The sequence below is a fragment of the Narcine bancroftii genome, chromosome 6 (genome assembly GCF_036971445.1).
Source record: "Narcine bancroftii isolate sNarBan1 chromosome 6, sNarBan1.hap1, whole genome shotgun sequence".
Classification (NCBI taxonomy): domain Eukaryota; kingdom Metazoa; phylum Chordata; class Chondrichthyes; order Torpediniformes; family Narcinidae; genus Narcine; species Narcine bancroftii.
This window is the reverse complement of record NC_091474.1, coordinates 84,880,809-84,898,955: the sequence shown is the minus strand read 5'-3', so window position 1 is coordinate 84,898,955 and position 18,147 is coordinate 84,880,809. Positions and strand designations below refer to the sequence as shown.

The 18,147-nt window shown below is 43.4% G+C and overlaps 2 protein-coding genes across 2 annotated transcripts in view; both read left to right on the top strand.

Annotated features, from left to right (window-relative positions):
- Positions 1-18,147, top strand: part of sgpl1 (sphingosine-1-phosphate lyase 1) — a 96,430-nt gene that overhangs the window by 37,519 nt on the left and 40,764 nt on the right. Inside the window, exon 7 of the mRNA XM_069885580.1 lies at positions 17,126-17,214. Coding sequence (XP_069741681.1) covers positions 17,126-17,214 — 89 coding nt within the window. The remainder of the gene's footprint in view (positions 1-17,125; positions 17,215-18,147) is intronic.
- LOC138736305 (uncharacterized) lies at positions 11,785-14,013 on the top strand. Its single transcript, XM_069885590.1, has 2 exons — positions 11,785-13,098; positions 13,182-14,013. The coding sequence occupies exons 1-2, from the start codon at positions 12,573-12,575 to the stop codon at positions 13,700-13,702; spliced, it is 1,047 nt and encodes a 348-aa protein (XP_069741691.1). The 5' UTR covers positions 11,785-12,572; the 3' UTR covers positions 13,703-14,013.

Below are 18,147 nucleotides of genomic sequence, written 5' to 3'. Positions count from 1 at the left end.
TTCATATTTCCAGTTATCAATTATGGGAGAAATTAGATAACCAGGTTATGAATGTTCTGTCTTTATCAATGAGGGTTCAGATCAATGTTCAAAGGTAGTGTTAAGTGGAGTCGTTTGTATTTATCAACTTCTTTCAGAAAGCAGACCACATGAATGTGATAGGAAAGTTCAAAGGCCGCTCCTCACTGCATATTCTGCTTGTCTGGAAAGAGCTGTAATCAACTAAAAGACTTATTTGCAACATGAGCAGCCATCACTTGCTTCAATGAAGTTAGACATTCCAAGGTACATCGATAACTTAATTGTCTACAAGTTAAATTTAAGTTTTAAAAACTCTTGAATTTAAATTTTACTTACAGCATGGTAAAAGCCGATTCCGGCCATTTAAATCTATGCAGTCCAATTACACCCAAATTAATCATATGTTTTTCAAGGGTGGGAGGAAACCAGAGCATCCAGGGAAAATCCACTCTCACACAATGATATCATACAAGACCCCTACAGACAGCGCCAGATTTGAACCAAGTCCCTGGCGCTGTAATAGTATCACTCAAACTGCTACATGTGACATTGCTGTGAGTGAAAGAAGGGTTAGAGCAATCTTAATGAATTGTGGAGCATAGGCCATTGACATCTGGGGAAATGGATTGATTAAATTTGGTGAACAACAGGGGAGTGCAGAGAACTTGCAGTCATTGGAGTTGATAAATTGGAGTAGATAAAGCCATGCTAAGAATGAAAAATTTGAGGAATTGCTTGATTAAGTGTCAGTGTAGGTCAAGCATGTGATGGCAAAGTTTTTGTTCCAGTTGGTGACCATGGTCAATGCAAACTTGACCTGAGTTCTTGTACAGTTTCCGTAAATGACTTGGCTAGGAGGTGATTACTACACTGCTTCAACATTCTATTCATGATGGAAGATGTATTAATTGTAAGCAAATCTTTCTGGTCTGGGTAAAATATTGAAGCAAGCCAGCATTACCTGATTCCAAAGAGTGAAACATCAAAGTTTGCAGATGCTGTGATTGCCATAAAAAACACCTAGAACTCCACAACGTCCGGGATTGGGGACTTTAAGTACAAAATATGTGCTTGTACTGTAGTTTTAATAAAGCTTTAAAAAAAAAAATTTGGTCATATGTATGGGTGGACATAAATCGCGTAGGTCAGAAGTCAAGGACTACCTGTACTCCTGCATGTTGCTTCACTTATGTCATCAGCAGCGACCAGCATCACTCCCAACAAAGGTAAGTATGCGACCATGACTGGCACCCCCAACCCCACCTCCCCGCCAGCTTCTGAGCCATGCAAGGAGGCGACTGATTGGAACTGTCCTGCTACATAACGGTCTGGAAGGCTGACAGTTTTGGCCCGACCCGTTCGATAATGCAAGACAGATGATACATGGTCCAACTGGCAAGGATGCAACTGGTCCTTTGACTCTGATTCCAATGCAGAACATGGACAGTTGACAGTGGACAGTTGACAGTGGACAGTTGACAGTGGACAGTTGACAGTGGACAGTTGACAGTGGACAGTTGATATATGCCGGCTTCAACCCGTCAATGGAAACCAAGTCAGCTTTTCCATTCCTGTCGATCATAAAAGTCTCCGGGTAGCGTCGTAAGACCTGAAAAGGATCATCGTAAATGGGCTGAAGTGGTTTGTGAACAGCATCGTGCTGAAGGAACACAAGAGTACAGCATTGTAAATCATTTGGCACCTACACTGCAGGTGATGCCTGCCATGTTGGAGTAGGTTGGAGTCATATATTTTCCCAAAGACAATCAATAAAACCAGCCAGATCATAGAGCGTTGTGCTTGGAGCCAGATTCACAAACTTGCCTGGCAAGGTTAATGTAGTGCCATATGCTGAACATCCAAGATCTAACTTTACAGCAGTACGTACTCCAAAGAGAACCATGGGCAAACATTCACTCCACGTAAATGCGAACACCTGATGTTAATGCTGCCTTCAATAGTCGATGGAAAAAGCTCAATGTGTCGATGGTAAGCTGGCTGGAACTGACACTGTCAATTCCAACTAGCCTGCGCCACCTCCTCAAGATCTGTGATGGTTGCCTATCGCCTAGGTCACACATGTTAAACTCAGGCCCGCAGGCCAAATTTGGCCCGTGATATAATTATATTTGGCCCGCAAGATCATATCAAATATGTATTAGAGCTGGCCCGCTGGCTGCCGCGCCAGTATAGCGCATGCACAGCTAATACTACAAATCCCAGAATGCTTTGCAAATGCATTGGCGCCGGCCCGTCAGCCCGCTAATCCCCCCCACCTCCTCTCTCTACTTTCATTAGCATCTGCGACCTGTCGCCCAACTCACATGTAATAAACCCCTTACGAAAAATGGCCAAACGAAAGACAGAAAACAGGACCTTTCAAGACAGGTGGGAGGGAGACTATATGTTCATCATTTTAAAAGACAAACCTGTTTGTCATTGAAGCAAGTTGTTATTTTTTTGACTTGTTGGCTTGTGAAAAAAAATACATTTAAAAGGAGCTTAAAGGCTATAGAGAAATATTATTTATTGAATATTTTATTTCTCATTTGTTAATGCTTCTTCTGGACAGAGTTTAACCAAAACTATTATTAAACATTTATTTTAATATGAAAAAGTTTAACATTATATATGTTGAAAGAAGAGAAAACATGCAGATGTTGTTGAAAATTTTCTATAAATATTTAGTTTGGCCCACGACTTAGTCCAAGTTTTTAATTTTGGTCCTCTGTGAATTTGAGTTTGACACCCCTGGCCTAGGTTGTCATCAGCTAATAATTGGGCAATACAAATCTTCCTAGATGGCTGAGTACGCCGCAGAATAGCCACTTTAAGCATGTCAAATGGGAGATTACCATCCAGATCCACTAAGCTATCCTCCAGTTCACAGGCAAATCAGTTTTGGAAGACACCACAAGGAAACCTTATTTCGTCTTCTGACTTGTCACACTGAGGGCAGAGTAACTCATTATTAAAAGAAAGGGGGGTGGGGAGAAGCTTCAGTTTGATCTCCCCAACTGCTCATTACTATGCATTTTAAATTAAAAGGTACTGTGAACTTAGGGTCACCACTTGTAATGGCACTGATTTGCCACAGCTTCCAAACAAATCAAGAATACACTCACTTGTTTCTTTCTGCACACCATGAAGTCGACTTACTGTTTTATTCACTCAACACAACATTGCATTGTTGACCTCCCAAACACCACCCAGCCAAACCCCCCTCACCTTCTCATTGGCTCCCTGCCCCACAGGTTATCCTGACACTCTCTCACTCTCCTGCTGCATCTGAGATCCATTGTATACTGACGCTTAACACACCCATTCATGTGCACTATTAGTGTCGCTCATTGCTTCACTTACGTCAGCGGCGACTGGCACCGCTCTTGATGAAGGTAAGTACACAACCACAACACCTTCCTGTCTCCCCCAATTTAATGAGTATTGTTTTGTCCTGGTTTGCATTTTTTATTTGTAATCCTTCAAGAACAAGCCTCCTCACTGCTACCTTTGAGAAGAAGGTACAGAAGACTGAAGACCAACACCTTTCTTTTCAATGGCTGTCAGGTTCTTAAACTTACTCTTGTTTAATCTTGGATGACAACATCACAAAAAGGACTGTCTGCACGATTGTAAAGAATCCTTTTTCTTGCACGATGGTAGCTGTGAATATTTATTAACTGCCTCTCTTGTATTTATCATCTTTTTTTTAATTTAATGTGTACTGTTGTAGTTTTTGTCAAATACCTGTTGGCTGCAGGAAGAATTCTGGTGCATATGTACATCATACAATGTATGTGTCATTATCATGCAAGAAAGAGTTTGGGCATGAGATGAATGCCAGTCAATTTCTTGGCACAAAACTGATTGGCAAATAGAGTTGAACATTGGTTCATTCAGCTGGATGTCATGATAACTGCAGGTGCCAGGGTCAGTGGTCTCTTTTAAAGTTAATGTAATGTTTTTGCTCTGCAGTTGAATGTGTGAATAGGACTTTACGCCTTAACACAGATTATGGAGGTGAGCTATGGCAGTGTCTCTGGTGGTGGGGGGGGGGGGGGGGGGTGGCGGTAGGCTGGTGATTTCATGGAGAAAGTTCAATTCTTTCTGCTTCACTTTCTTCATTTTAGCTCATGACCTTTCCAAGAAGGCCAATGTTTTTTTTGACTCTTGACTCTTTTGTGAATGAGCAGCACAAAACGAAGCAAGTTTTAAAAAAAAAACACTAATCTTCTGTTGCAACTTTCACTCACTTCTTTTTGGTCCGATGAATCTTTTCTGAGATCCCAGTTTCCCTACGCCACAGTCCAGACTGAGTGTCTTATGGGATGATGCAGGGTTTAAAAATCCTCTGTCATGGAAAAGAAATTCCCAGCTCCACTGTGCAGGTACAGGAGGTCTAGTAGGAAAGGGAGCTGGATATGTTTTGAAGAGGAAGCATAAGAAATAGGAGCAGGAGTAGGCCATGTGGCCTGTTGAGCCTTCTATGGCAATGATTGAGAGCTGATGATAGGCTCACCTCCACCTACCTGACTTTATACCTTATCCCTTAATTCCCCTACTTCGTAAAAATCCATCCAACCTTGTCTTAAATATATTTACTGAGGTTGTCTCCACTGCTTTAATGGCAGCGAATTCCATCCTGAATCCTGAGGTTATGTCCCCTGATTCTCGTCTCCCCCACAAATGGAAACAAATGACATACCTCTATCTTATTTATGCTTTTCATAACGTTGTGTGTCTCTAAGATCCCCTTGTATTCTTCTAAATTCTAGTCAGTACAGTTCCAGATGACTTGATCTTTCCTCATAGGCTAACACCTTCATCTCTGGAAACAACCTGGTGAACTGCCTCCAAAGCCAGTACATCCTTCCTCAAGTAAGGAGTTCAGAATTGTATGCAGAACTCCAGATGTGACCTCTCAAGTACCTTGACCAGTTGCAGCATAACCTCCATGCTCCTAAATTCAATCCCTTTAGAAATGAACACCAACATTTGCCTTCTTCATAGCCTGCTATATCTGCAAACCAACCTTTTGCGATTCATGCACAAGCACTCCCAAGTCCTTCTGCATGGCAGCATGCTGCAATTGCTTGCCATTTAAATAATAATCTGATCTTCCATTTTACTTTCCAAAGTGGATAGCCTCACATTGCTTTCAATGCTGTGAAGGAGGAGTTGTAAGATTGATGTTGTGGAAAGTGTGTCTTGTTTAGTTGTTCTTTTTCTGTAACTGCAGAAGTAGAATAGACTAAATGGTCTCCTGTGTTGTTAAAATCTTCTTTTAGTTGGTTAATGATTGAGTAGCACAATGTGGTGAGTGAAACTTGAATGGCATTTCAAGATAATGTGTTTAATGAGAGGAATTCTCTTTAACATGGAGGTGTGGGGCTCTGAGGAGCTGAAGTAAATCACTGCCACCACACCGATGGTCGTTAACGACTCTTTTTATTAAAATTCAGCATGCCCCTTTAAGGACAGCATGAGCTCAGTCACCTGGTGCATTTTGACGTCGTAATCGCTGCCCAGGGCGCGCGCTGGAAGGGATACTAGAGTCAAGAAGAAACCCCTGATGACGCCATCTCTTGATGGCTGCCCCGCCATGTGGCGCTACAAACAGGGCTGGTTCACCATTAGGCTGTGCGCCGCCATAGAGGTTTATTTAGGATTTGGACAATCTTCTCTCTTCTATGATGGTCCTTAAAATGTTAAATTTAGACATATATACAGCACGGGAACATGGCCTTCCAAATACATCCAATTAACCTACAATCCCCATATATTTTTTGGAGGATGGGAGGAAATTGGAGCACCCGTAGAAATCCCACGCAGACATGGGGAGAATGTACAAACTCCTTACAGGCAGCACAGGATTCGAGCTCCAGGTTGCTGGTGTTGAAACAGTGTTGCTTCTAACCACTAGGCGAACCATGCTACCTCTACGCTAACCATATTGCCCCAATGCCATGGCTCTTCAAAATAGTTGATATTGACCCTTTGGGGTCAATGGGACAATCCAAAGGGTAGATAAATGCTAGGAGGTCGAAAGGGGGTTGATAAATTGTGGCGGTGGTGGGGGGGGGTTGATTTAACTTTTGAAAATAGCGCCTATGGCCAACCTCTTAGAAGGCCAACCTGGCCTTGTTTGACTTCAGAGAAGAAGGAGGTATGTTTCCAACGTTGCATTTCCTCCTCTCCCCCCTCCCACCCCCCCCAACCCTTCTAGTTCCGGCACCGCCGCCACCAGCCCACTCCTCCTTGAGCACCTCAAGGATTCAATGCCTGGGGGTCGATGAGGTATCAAGGATTCCCTGAAGGGGCCAATGGTCCAAAAGGTTTGGGGATCCCTGCCTTACATCTTCACATCATTTAACAAAAATTTTACAATTTGCCTCTTTTAACAAAGATTGTGATCCTCTTGCCCTGTGCCTCCCATGAGTCATTCTGCCCTGCTCGAATCGGGTAGGAACATTTTGCTGCATGATTTGCTTTGTAAATACTGAGAAGGCAGTGTATAAATACAAATGGTATTTATATGATGTTTTCTCAGTAAATGCAACAACAAGTTCTTGTTGTTGTAAGTACTGAACTGCCAGGAATAGCTGCCATGCTTAATATGTTCCAAGTGATGCTTTTGGAATTGATTCGTGGAGCGGCAATGGAAGCATTTTCCAGCAATGTGTGTCTTCAAAGCATAAGTGCGGGTGGCATGTGTACCAGAGGCTATATACAGAGCAGTGACAGAGAAGCATCCATTTAACAAAGTCATTGCATAGCACAACGTTACATTCCTGTGATGCATGTAAATATAGAGCTCGGTCAGGAACCTTCAGGAGCCAAGATTTTATTGGTGTCAAGTTAGTAAAATCCAGAGGTTGTATTAATCTGTGGATGAGTTACTGCAGCAAGTTCAAGTAAATTGTCACATGTACCAAGGGAGGTGTGGTGAGGAAATTTGTTTTGTGACCAGTTCAACTGGACATCCCATACATAGTACAGTGAGTGTAGCCCAGTGCAGAGTTACAGAGAGAGATCAGTTTTTACAGAGCAAAGGCAACATAATTTACTGCTGTGAGGTTCAGTAGGGAGTCTGCTAATGGTAGGAAAGAAACTGTTTTTGAGCCTGGTAGTCATGATCTCGCACTCTTAAATCTTCTGCACAGCAGGAGGGTGAGGTGACTCTGGCCAGGGTAGTCTTCTAGGATATTGACTGCTTTTCCATGGCAGCAGAAAGTATAGATGGAATCACCAGAGGGTGATGGTCTGAGCTTTTTCCCCTTGTAACGGCCCTGATTCACCGCAGCTTACAGGCAAATAAAGAATGCACTCACTCGTTTCTTTTAGCACACCATGAAGTTGACTTTCTTTTGATCATTCACTAGACACATTGCATTCTTCAACTCCCCAAACACCACACAGCTAAACTCCTCTGACCTTCTCATTGGCTCACTGCCACACGGGTGATCCTGACACTCTCACTCTTCTCCTGGATCGGAGATTTATCACTCATATACTGATGCTTAACACATCCGCACATGTGCGCTGTTACTCCCAAGTGTCGTATTGCTTACATCATCAGTGGTGGCCGGCACCGCTCCTGACTAAGGTAAGTATGCAATTGCAACACTCTCTGCCATCAGATTTCTCAATGGACAATGAACCACAGACACTACCTCACTTTCCCTTCATTGCATTGATTTCATTTATTTTTAACATGTAATTTATAGCAATATTGGCAGTGCAATGCTGCCACAAAACGACAAATTTTGTGACACGTTTAAGACAATAAATCTGATTCTGTGTTCGTAGCTCTCTACAGTTTCTTGTGATCTTGGGTGGGGCAGTTCTTATACCACGCAGTGATGCCCCTGATGGGATACTTTCACTGGTACATCTGCAGAATTGTTAAGGGACAGAGGTGGCCAGCCTAATTTTCTCAGGGTACTGACAAAGTAGAGGCACTGGTGCACTTCCTCTGCCATCATGTTGAGACAATGAATTTTTTTCAAAAGTTTTGCTTCCTGAAAAAAAAATTGGGGATTTTGATAGACAGCTTGAAGCTGAGCACAAAGATAATTTAAAATTTGATGTATCACATAGGAAGTTGGAGAAACATTAACTTTTATTGAACTTAGCAGGTTTAATCACATAATGACGCTGACACATTGCATTAGTTCAACTGACCTAAAAATGTTTTGCTGCTGATTTTCATTTGTACTCAGCATCTGATGCCTCTCATGTCAGTGTCCAACAATAGTCAGCCGGTATTGATGGATTCCAGTTGCCCTGATGCTGCTTTTCCATGGATGCAATGTTCTGGTGAAACCATTCACCAAGTTTGTCACTGACTGCACCAAGATCTGCAGGGAAGAAGTCCAATTGTGAATGAAGAAAATGAATTTTCGATGACATGTTGTACACTTCTTGGTTTTGTATGCTTGAAACATGTCAATCAGTTGGCTCTGAGGATGCCAGGAAAATCCTCAACAACATTTTTAAACGCCTTCCAAGCATGCCCGGGGCTAAGACATTTGCATGGTACCTGCACTGAGTGCATGCCCAGGCCTGCTTGGACTGACCAAAACAACTTGCTTTGTGGGCAATATACTAGTGGACTTAAAATAGGAAACCACAAAAATAGGTCATATCTAAAAAACAGTACGTGATAGAAAAATGTTGATTTTCCTGATCAGCAGCCTAAAATATATCCAAAAGTGTCAGAAAGCAAAGTCTTCATGCCCAATGTTACTGCAGATGTTTACTCTGAGGTAATTAAAGCTCTCTATTCTCTTCCGTTGCGTGCATTTGATGCAGTCTGGTGAGTGTGCTGCACCCCTCTTCCAGAAGTCTATGACTATTTCCTTAGACTTGGTGACATTGAGGGAGGGGATGTTGTCCTGGCAACAAGCCACTCATCCATCTATATCTCTTCTGCATTCCACTTTGTACTTGTTAGTGATCCTACCTGTGATGGTGTCAGCTGTAAATGTACAGATGGAGTTGGAGCTATTTGGCTGCACAGTCAACTTGTGAAAGGAGGCAGTCTCTCAGTCCGCAAGTGTGTAATGTTTCAAATTCCTTTGTGGCTTTTACTACCACAGCAGTTAACACACACCTCAGTTCCTGCCTGCTAATTGTCCACAAATCGTCCTATCATTTGTGGCTGTATCTTCAGATGCCAAGGTCCACATTTTTGGAATGCTTTTGTTCTCTCTATCTTCTATGAGAAGAGCTATCAGGAAAGAAGTGCAGGTGCCACAGACTCAGAACTCCAGGTTCAGGAAAAGCTGTTACCTCTCAACCATCAGACTCCTGAACCACAGACTCATTCAGAGTCCCATTTAAGGACTCTTGCTTTGCTGATTATTTAATACTGAATATCTATTTTCTGTATTTGCTCGTCACTTTGTTTACATTTCTTTCTTTTGAATACATTTTTTTCTTGAGAATGGTTTACAGCAGGGGTGGCCAGCCTTTTAATATTTAATTTTGACATACAGCATGGTAACAGGCCATTTCACCCCACGAGTCCATGCCAACCAATTAACCTACACCCTGGAATATACCTGGAATATGTCTAAAATAAAAATTAAAAAGTTGGCCACCCTGGATTACAGTAATAAGAAATTCTGCCTGGCCTGGAGGTAAAAGAATTTCAGGGTTGTATGTGATGTCATGTAAGAACTATGACAAGAATTTGGAACTCCAATTTTATAATAACTGCTCAATTGAATAAGTGTTTTTTTTGATCTGATCTCTCCTTTGGAGGTTAGTCTTGACTTTTATTTAGTTAATCTTTGTGATGCATCTTCAGACACTTCAGTGCTTTTACAACTGTGGTCACTTGTTGGCTTAACAGCAGCGAAGGATGTTGGTGAACCAGCTGAACTTTTCTAATAACCGGGCTGATCACTCTTTGTTAAAACATGGATGTTGGAGGATCTCAGCAGGAGTCACTGGGAGACCCACTGAGTTCCTCCAGCATTTCTGTGTTTTTACTGCAATCACAGCTTTTGTGTTTCACTGATCACTTTTTGTCACTGTTTTCCATAGATTATCACATTTATAACTCTGGGGAGAGATATGATGTCCAAATTGTTTTCTAGTGTACAATTATTGATGATATCAACTTTTGACGATATCAATTAACAACTGGAATTAACTTTGCACCGTAAGGAGCAAAGAAGCTTGAGAGTGTGGTTTAAAATCCCAGCTGCTTGTCTGCATGCTGATAATATATCTTTGGCTCCTATGGATGCTGCAAGGCTAGCTGAGTTCCTCCAGCATTTCTGTGTTTTGACTGAAATCGCAACGTCTGCAGTCTTTCGCGTTTCACTGTAGTACCGGGTCACGATTATCAGATCCACCACTTGCTTCATTTATGCAGCTGTGACTTGTGTGAGAGGCCACTAGTTTATATCAAACTGCTGTATTTAGAAGGAAGGACTTTCACTCCCGCAAGGCAGTTTGAGGACAGGTAATAAATGCTGGAGGTTAGTAGTGATAGTACAAGATGATATTGTTGGTTAGTTACATTTAAACAGAACTGCTAGCCTTGGAATTGAGATCAGTGTCCTGAAAGCCCTGAAAAAAAAAACCCTGAAAAGGCTGAGGAACTTTTGTCAGAGAGACTGCTGAATGACTTGAAATGTTAACAGTAATTTCTCCCCATAACTGTACTTTGTATTAATAATATTTATTTTTAATATATGTATGCAAAATGTGTGTAGGTTTTGTGTATGTAATTTTAAATTAAATTTAAATTTTTTAAAAATTAAATTTAAATTTAGACATACTGCTCAGTAACAGTCCATTTCGGCGTAGGAGTCTGTGCTACCCAATTAACCTACATCCCCAGTATGTTTCCAACAGCGGGAAGAAACTGGAGCCCCGAGAGAAAACCCACACAGACACGGAGAAAAGATACAAACTCCTTACAGAGCGGGATTTGAACCCTGGTCCTGATTGCTAGTGTTGTAAAGGTGTTGCGCTAAGTGCTGCACCAACCGTGTTGCCCCTACACCAGACATGCCATGCTGCCCCTGTGCATATTAGGAGTGTTTGTACTGATTTGCACTGTGGACTGGAGAATGCTGTTGTGTCAGGTTGCACTGTTACAGTCGGATAACAAATATACCTGAACTTGAAAATTAAAAGAAAATGGATATAGATAAGCTTAGCAAGCTTGGATTTAAGCTTCTTCTCTTTAACGTTGGCACAGTAATGATAAGCTATAAAGCGGAACAGTGTCCTGCAGGTTTTAATTACAGGGATACAAATTTCCACTGTGGATAAATGGGGGAGGGAGTCATTGGAAAAATATTTTCATAACAATGACTGTACAGCTCTGAAAGCTGGTTGAAATGCATGATGTATTGACTTTCTATTGATGGAGAAATCCTGTATGCCTGTGGATTGTTTCCCTACTAATGTAGGCATGCTTTGATCTTGCTTTAAAAGGGAAGGAAAAAAAATCTAGCATTTATAAGAACTTCTCCAAGCCCAGGATTTTAAAATGCTTCAGAGCCAATGAAATATTCATTAGTAGTCACGGTTGACAAATTTTGGATATGCAGTTGATGCTGTACCGATTATTTTGAGCTGTTTGTTAAATTCAGTGTTTAGCAGATTGAAAGTCTCTCCAGTCATCTCTCAGCATCGTTTTCAATGCTAGATGATTCTGGAACATTAGCAGTCAGCCATTTTCAACATTGGCCAAATGCCCCCCCCCCCCCTCCCACCACCTCCAGGGCTGCAGCACATTTAGCGGGGGACAAACTGAAATCATAATATTTTTTACATTTTTTTGATTAACTGGTAGGAGAGAAGTGCCGAAGAAATCAACTAAACTTTGAGCAGAGTCGTAAGGGGGTCACAGTCAAAAGAAGGTTGCATCAATTGATCAGCTCGTAGATGGACTGTGCTCAGAAATGGAAACAGGACTGTTTTTTGTACAAGTCCTTTCCCTGAAAACTTGAGCACAAAAATCTAATAACTTGTCAACAATTGTGGTTGCTGAGGTGGCAATGGTTTGTCCACAGCAAGTGGCCACTCATTTAAGTTCCTGTCCCATTCCCTTACCGACATGCCTGTCCATGGTCTCGTACACTGGCAGACTGAGACCATCGCAAATTGGAGGAACAGCAGCTCGTCTTCCGTCTGAGCATCCTCCAACCAGATGGCTTAACGTTGACTTCTCTGGTCTCCATTAGACCTCTCTCCAATCTTTCCCTATAGCCACTTTCAGGTGGCCAATTGCCCTGCATGTAAAGCCGTATGTTTAGGCAATATGCGACTGTTTTGAGGCCACCTGAATGTGCAGGCGACGCTCTTGAGGTGAGCTACGTAACCCTCCTCCGAGAGGGATAATCAGCTCAGCTCAGTGGCTCCCCCAACCACCTGAATGCAGCTGGCTGAAAGCGGATGTTAAAAGGTCAGGCTGCTGACGTGGCAGTGACGTCGTCAGCTGAGCTTGAAGCACATTGTGCAGGCAAACAAGTGCAGATTCAGTCGTTTTGTTTAGCAGTGAAGGGAAACAGTGGATTTGAACAATGGCTCCAAGAAAGGCTAGTAAATGGTCTGAAGAAGAGGTAAGACTGCTTCTAGACCTTCTCACTCAGGAATCCCAGGAAAAGGAGCTCACTGGGACAGTTAGGGATGGTCCCGCTTTTGAGTGGTTGTCTGGAGTGCTTGCAGCACAAGGGCACCAGCGCAGTAAAAATCAGGTGGTCATGAAGCTGAAGAGCATGAGGATGAAATTCCACGCAGTCCTGGACCACAACAGGACGAGCGGCAATGGGCGGAAGGAGTGGCAGTACTTCGACCAGTGCCACACTCTCTGGGGGGCTAGCTGCTCAGCTACTCCCTTGAATGTAGCCAGCGCTCTCGAGACCCCTGAATCCCCAGAGCTCATCCCTGAGGGACCTCAGGGTTCACACAGTAGCAATGGAGGAGGCCTGCTGGCCCAGGAGGAGGAGGCCACCGCCGAGGACACGGATTTGGATGCCCCCGAGAGAGGAAGCGCAGAGGTCACTATCCCTGGAAGTGGCGAGGCGACACTCTCAACAGAGAACACAGGTACAGACAGTAGCATTGAGGTTGTGTTTATGGAGAAGCTCTTAAGTCCAATGCTGATGCACTTTTCCTGATTCCACCCACAGCCTCTGGTGCCAGATGCAAGCACCAGCGACTGAGCAAGGGGCAGGTTCTCGCTAAGGAGCTGCAGGTGATGATGTTGGCACTTGACAGGGAGGACAGTGAGAGAGACCGCCAGCGTTCAGAGGAGGTGCTGGATCATGAGAGAGTCGTGCTTGCCGACCAGAGGGAGGATGAGGAAGCAACGCGCCGCTCTGAAGTGGAGAAGCTTGCCCAGTCGATGTCTGAGTTTGCGGCTTCCCTGCGGGAACTGAGTGCCGCAATGGACAGGCAGTCAGTCATCTTCAACAGATTGGTCATGCGATTGGAGGCCTCTCCATCCCCAGTCCCACAGTCATATGGTCAGTCTCATCCCATGTACCTGGCCCCTCCATCCAGTATGCCATTTTATTCCACACCAATGCATCACAGTAGTGGACGCTTTGGCATGACTGAGATGTTGGGGTCCGGGACTGGTTCCTCATTCCCCCCTCCAACACATTCCTCTCATTGCTGGAATGAGGTTTGTGTCGGAATATACTACTAACTCACTGTTCACTTTTGTTGTTCATGAAGCCCCTCATAAGTGCAGTGCTCTGTGTGACACTTTAAGGATGGAAACATTGAGCAGTGAGATGTTATGGTGCCGGGTGGTTGTGTTTGTTGTGTTTACTGTTTTAGTGTTTGATCTGCTGTGTTCAAGTGTGGAGTGGATTTGCACTGTTATTTGACCATTCCATGGTTTCCTTCAAGTTTAAGAATGATGTGAAATGTTAACATTGAGATATCTACCTCAGATATTTATGAGGCATTGTGATTTCTCAAAGAACATCTTTTATAAATTTTTATTAAATTTTTGACAAGCACACAAGTCACAAGTTTCATTTATATGCACCCGTTCATTCGCAAGAACACATAACATGCCAGGCAGCGGGCTCATGTTACCACATTGGGTGGGGAGGGCGGAGGGGGGTACAAGTCGTGAAAAGTGGGGAGCTGGGTAGCAGGGACATACCCTTACAGGATGGACATGATGGCAGAACGGATAGCCTGATGCCATGGCCCTGCTGATCAGCACAATCTGTGCTATTGGGTGCAGGACCATCTGCTTCAACCAATGTCCACTCTGAAGGGAAGTCTTCCTTGTTAATCCCACATATATTGTGAAGTACACAGCAGGCAAACACAACATCTGGGACTAAGGCGGTAGAGATATCTAGACACTTGGACAAGCATCGCCAGCGGCCATTTAGACGGCCAAATGCATGTTCCACCACTATCCTTGCTGAATTTAGGACCTTGTTAAATCTTTGCTGATCCTGATCCAGCACTCGGTGCTGTGTGAACCCCTTCATCAGCCAGCTTCGTAGGAGGTATGCCGCATCACCCACAAGATGTTCTGGAACCTCCACTCCCTCAACATCCTTGGACACCTGCAGGCACAACGATGCAGACATGTAGTTAATTCATGCATCTGAACGTTGACACAGCCAGCATGCATAACATATTGAAACGCGGAGCTTTGAAGGGTGGGAAGAGGTATCCGGCCTGGTTCTCAGCTTTTCTATACAGAGGAGAGTTGGCAAGCACTCGGGCATCAAGCGTGCGGCCTGGCCACTCCACAAACACATCTGAGAAGCTGTAACATGAATGGGAAATCACATAGTGAAGTTATAGTCATTGGAAATGTGATGTGATGTACATCAATAGAGGCTTAACTCACCAGAATCTGTGGTCAACCACCGCTTGCAGAACCACCGAATGCCACTCTTTGCGATTGTAGTAGGCTGCGGCATCTATGCTGGGTGTGATAATGGGAATGTGTGATCCATCAATGGCACCAGCACACATTAGGTTTTCCCTTTGGGCGAAGCCATCAATGGTCCCCTGGAGACGTGTTCCACTTGGCAGGGAGATGAAATGTTTACCGAGGAATTTCCTCAAGGCGGCAGTCACCTCCTGCACCACCATGCACATGGTGCTGACGCCTATTCCAAAGATGATACTGATGGATCAATACTCACAAGGGGTGGCATTCCACCATAAGGCCACAGCTAATTGAAGTCCGGGCTCCAATGGTCACTGCAAGTCCAGTCTATGCGCCTTCAGGTGAGGTTCTACGAGTTCCAGCATGAAGTGAAAGGTGCCACGTGACATACGAAAGTGTCTGTTCCACTCAGCATCATCAAATTTGGTGAGGACATTACTCCAGAACTCAGCAACCTGCGGTCGATTCAACCTCCAGAGAGACCGATGTGTCACCTTAGCTAATTGACCAGCAGCATTCACCTTCGTCTGCGGCGTTTACGCTCCACACGCCTTTCGATTGCTAACTGCTGTCTTTGTGCCTTCAACCTTTGCAGGAACCTTCTCCTGATTGCACCCATGAGATTTTCAGATCTCAAGGATGATTGAAGAGCTTCAACAGCACAAATAGCCTTACCAAGGATCTGTCATATCTCATTCTGAACACTCAGAAATGCTGAAAACATCATCATTATGTCTCCTTCCTGCACAGGGTCTGCCATTGTCCTGTGTTCCTTCTTGTTGCACTCAAAATTACATCACGTCAGTGGGCGGGATCTCAGCTGACACTGGGCAGGAGCTGGAGTGTGCTCAGAGCCACATCCTCTGCAGCTGTGTCCTTCAGGTGACCAGCATTGCACTTTAAACGCTGCCACCAGAACGGCAATTTAAAGGGCCGCTTCTGTACTTCTTCAGGGGCATTCTTAGCATAGAATGTACCTGAAAAAGCCTTATGTCTCCTTTTTTTTCATCCTCTCTCTTCCCCTTTCCCTCTGTCTCCTTTCACAGAATCAAAAACAACCCCCACCCCCAATCAATTCTCATCTTTGCTCTCTCCTGACCACTTATCACATCCAATTAACACCTTAATTGTCCCCCTCCCATTCATCCCTTTTCGCAGCCTTTTAATGTCGCCACCTGTCTGTTTTTTGCTCGTACCTTGAAGAAGGGCTCAGGCCTGAAATGGTAAAATATCATTTCCTGCTATGGACACTGCGAGACCTGCTGAGTTCCTCCAGCATTTTTGTGTTTTTACTACAATCAGTGACCTTCGTGTTTCACTTTGTCCACAATAAATATTAAGAAATAGAGGTGTGTATTTGCCAGATATTAATTGAAGGATATATTTTGTCCAGGACCCCAGGGGCAATTCTGTTCTGCTTCAAATTATTGCCATTGGATTTTTTTTGTGCAACTTTAGAGGATGGGTGTGGGGCTCATTTTAACCTTCTCCAAAAGACAACACCTTAGTACTTCACAACTGTTGATCTCGAGTGCACTGACTCTCCCGCAAAGTCACTTGATGCATTGCGCAAAAAAATATAAACACATCCTTGTGATTGCTTGATGATAAATTTAATTATCCATTTGTGGCAAGTTGCACAATTATTCTTCATGCTGGATTGTCCAGGAGATGAGCCGGCATCTAAAACTGCCAACACAGGTGTGATACAATGATGTGGTTTTTTCATTTGGTCGGGGCCAAGTCAAATCCTTTGCATCTCATGGACAGAGCGGATATGGACTTGAGGTTTTGAGCCGTGCCTTTATAGGATGTTTCTAAGATGGATTTACAGATGTGGGAGATTTATGATAATTGTTACTAATGCTGTATAATTATCTCTACTGAAGTTTCTCAGCCACCATGAGAGGATTTGTCCATTGCTCCCTGGATTCAAATCAACTTTCTTTACAACTTAAATTTGGATTAATTGTGTTTTCTCTCTGAAGAACTACCTTGGATTGGTTGACATACTGTCCTCCACTGAATGATTCCAAGTTCTAGTTGCTCTTGTGTCAGTGCAGCTTTGTTCTCTGAAAGACTTTTTTCTTCCCAGCTGCTCACATGCACGTGGTTCTGGGATTTGCTGCAAAACGACCGAGGATATGCTAATCACAAGAACTTTGAAAAGCTGTGACTCTGATCAGCCCTTGCTTTTTTTAGGTAACGTCTGGTGGAACTGAAAGCATCCTCATGGCTTGCAAAGCATACAGAGACCTTGGGCTCGAAAGAGGGGTGAAATATCCCGAAATGTAAGTGACTTGTCAATTTGTAGAAAAACAAGAAAAATGCAGTGTTACCCTTCATTGCTTAAAAGTAATGTGGGATTATTTTCCTTTTGATAATATGGACTTTTTAATCATTTGATTTAGCACATGATATTTTGTGTTTTAAATGATGAATTATCTCACCCACTTTTCCCTGTGCTGTCATCCAGTGATGCACCCGGTGTGTGCAATACAAGTTATTACAGCTTCCAATGTACCACCATTGGTCTGGAACCTTCTTCTGAAATATTTGTGACTCCTTCTTGTCCTTTTTTTAAGTTGATCCTTGAACCTGTTATAACCAAACATTTAGCCATTTGTTTTAATGTCAGTTTTATTTGTGAATACTGCTATGAATTACTTGAGGTATTTTGCAGTACACAGCATGTGAAACAGAGTAACCTCAAAAATGGACGTCAGAGTTCCTATTTGTTTTGCATTCTTGGTCGGTTGTCTGTTTTGCTCCTGCTACACCATGACCATGAGTCCTTGGAGAGATCCAGGACTGAGATTATTTATTTTGATGATCCTTGAAGCCAAAAATGCATTTGAATAGATATTCTTGTTGCACAAAAACACTGCATTTCTTGACAGGGATCTTGGTGTACTCTTGGTGTGTGGGTAAAGGCAGCAATTTGGAACATGCATGTTATGTTGGAGTTTACTGCAAGGGAGTTTGCTTTGCTGCAGGTGAAATCAAACCTGGAATATTGACAGCAGTTTCACCAATCACACAAATCAACTTAGCATGAAGGTGTTACAGGGACCAGGTTCTCTAGGGTGATTCCTGGGGTGAGGGTGTCAACCCATGAGGAGAGTTGGTTGGCCATTGCACACAAAAGTGAAAGGCAGCCTTTGAAAAATGTAAGAGCCGAGAAAATAAATTTGAGAAGCTCTTTCTGCTCAGTGGAGATTCCA